Source organism: Myotis davidii, unplaced genomic scaffold, assembly GCF_000327345.1.
Source record: "Myotis davidii unplaced genomic scaffold, ASM32734v1 scaffold1394, whole genome shotgun sequence".
Classification (NCBI taxonomy): Eukaryota; Metazoa; Chordata; class Mammalia; order Chiroptera; family Vespertilionidae; genus Myotis; species Myotis davidii.
The window spans coordinates 584414-585250 of record NW_006285608.1 but is presented as its reverse complement, the minus strand read 5'-3'; the positions used below and the strand labels follow the sequence as shown (position 1 = coordinate 585250).

At 65.2% G+C, this 837-nt stretch overlaps 1 protein-coding gene across 1 annotated transcript in view; it reads left to right on the top strand.

Moving 5' to 3' along the window:
- The first annotated feature begins 309 nt into the window (after positions 1 to 309).
- WSCD1 (WSC domain containing 1) overlaps positions 310 to 837 on the top strand; it is a 39350-nt gene continuing 38822 nt past the window's right edge. Inside the window, exon 1 of the mRNA XM_015559181.1 lies at positions 310 to 832. Within this exon, the coding sequence (XP_015414667.1) occupies positions 583 to 832 (250 nt within the window). The 5' untranslated portion in view covers positions 310 to 582. The remainder of the gene's footprint in view (positions 833 to 837) is intronic.

The following is an 837-nucleotide window of genomic DNA, read 5'->3' as shown; positions in this document are numbered from 1 at the left end:
AGTGCAGAGCTGCTGCTCTCCCTCTTCCCTGTTGCTGTCGTTACTGGATCCTCACTGCCGCTCAGGGGACAGTGTTGTCCTGTTTTACAGGTGAGGAAGCTGAGGCCTGGGAGATGAAGTAACTCACTGGATGGCACCTAGCCGGCCAGTGGCAGAGCTGAGACTTGAACCCCGCTCTCTGTCCAGTGCCTGCAGTACAGCCAGCCCCTTTGGTAAATGGAGCCAGCAGCGAGGGGCTCCTGGCCTGGAGCGGTGGGAGTGGCGGCCCCTCCTATTTCACCTACGTGGTTTTCTCTGCTTTTCCAGGTTTCTGAGCCAGGAGGTGAGGATTGGCAGAGCTCAGGGATGGCGAAGGTCGTGACACTCGGCCAGAAGCTGCAGCCCCAGGGCCCAGTGGCCGGAGATGAGTGATGGTGCCAGCTGAGCACCTGCTGGAAGCGGGGCAGGAGGAGCAGTAGCCCCCGGAGAGCACCGGCTGCTCCAGGATGCAGCGATGATGCCTCCGGAGGCCCCGGCCTCCCTCCCGCCCGGGCGCTAGGAGCCGTGCCCAGGCTCCAGCCAGGAGCCCTGCCGCCCAGGGGCATGGCCAAACCTTTCTTCCGACTCCAGAAGTTTCTCCGCAGAACACAGTTCCTGCTGTTCTTCCTCACGGCTGCCTACCTGATGACAGGCAGCCTGCTGCTGCTGCAGCGGGCCCGAGTGGCCCTGCCGCAGGGGCCCCGGGCTCCTGGCTCCCTGCAGGCCTTGCCCGTGGCCGCCATGGCGCTGGGCGTGGGCCTGCTGGACAGCAGAGCCCTGCAGGACCCCCGTGTCAGCCCGGAGCTGCTTCGGCGTGGA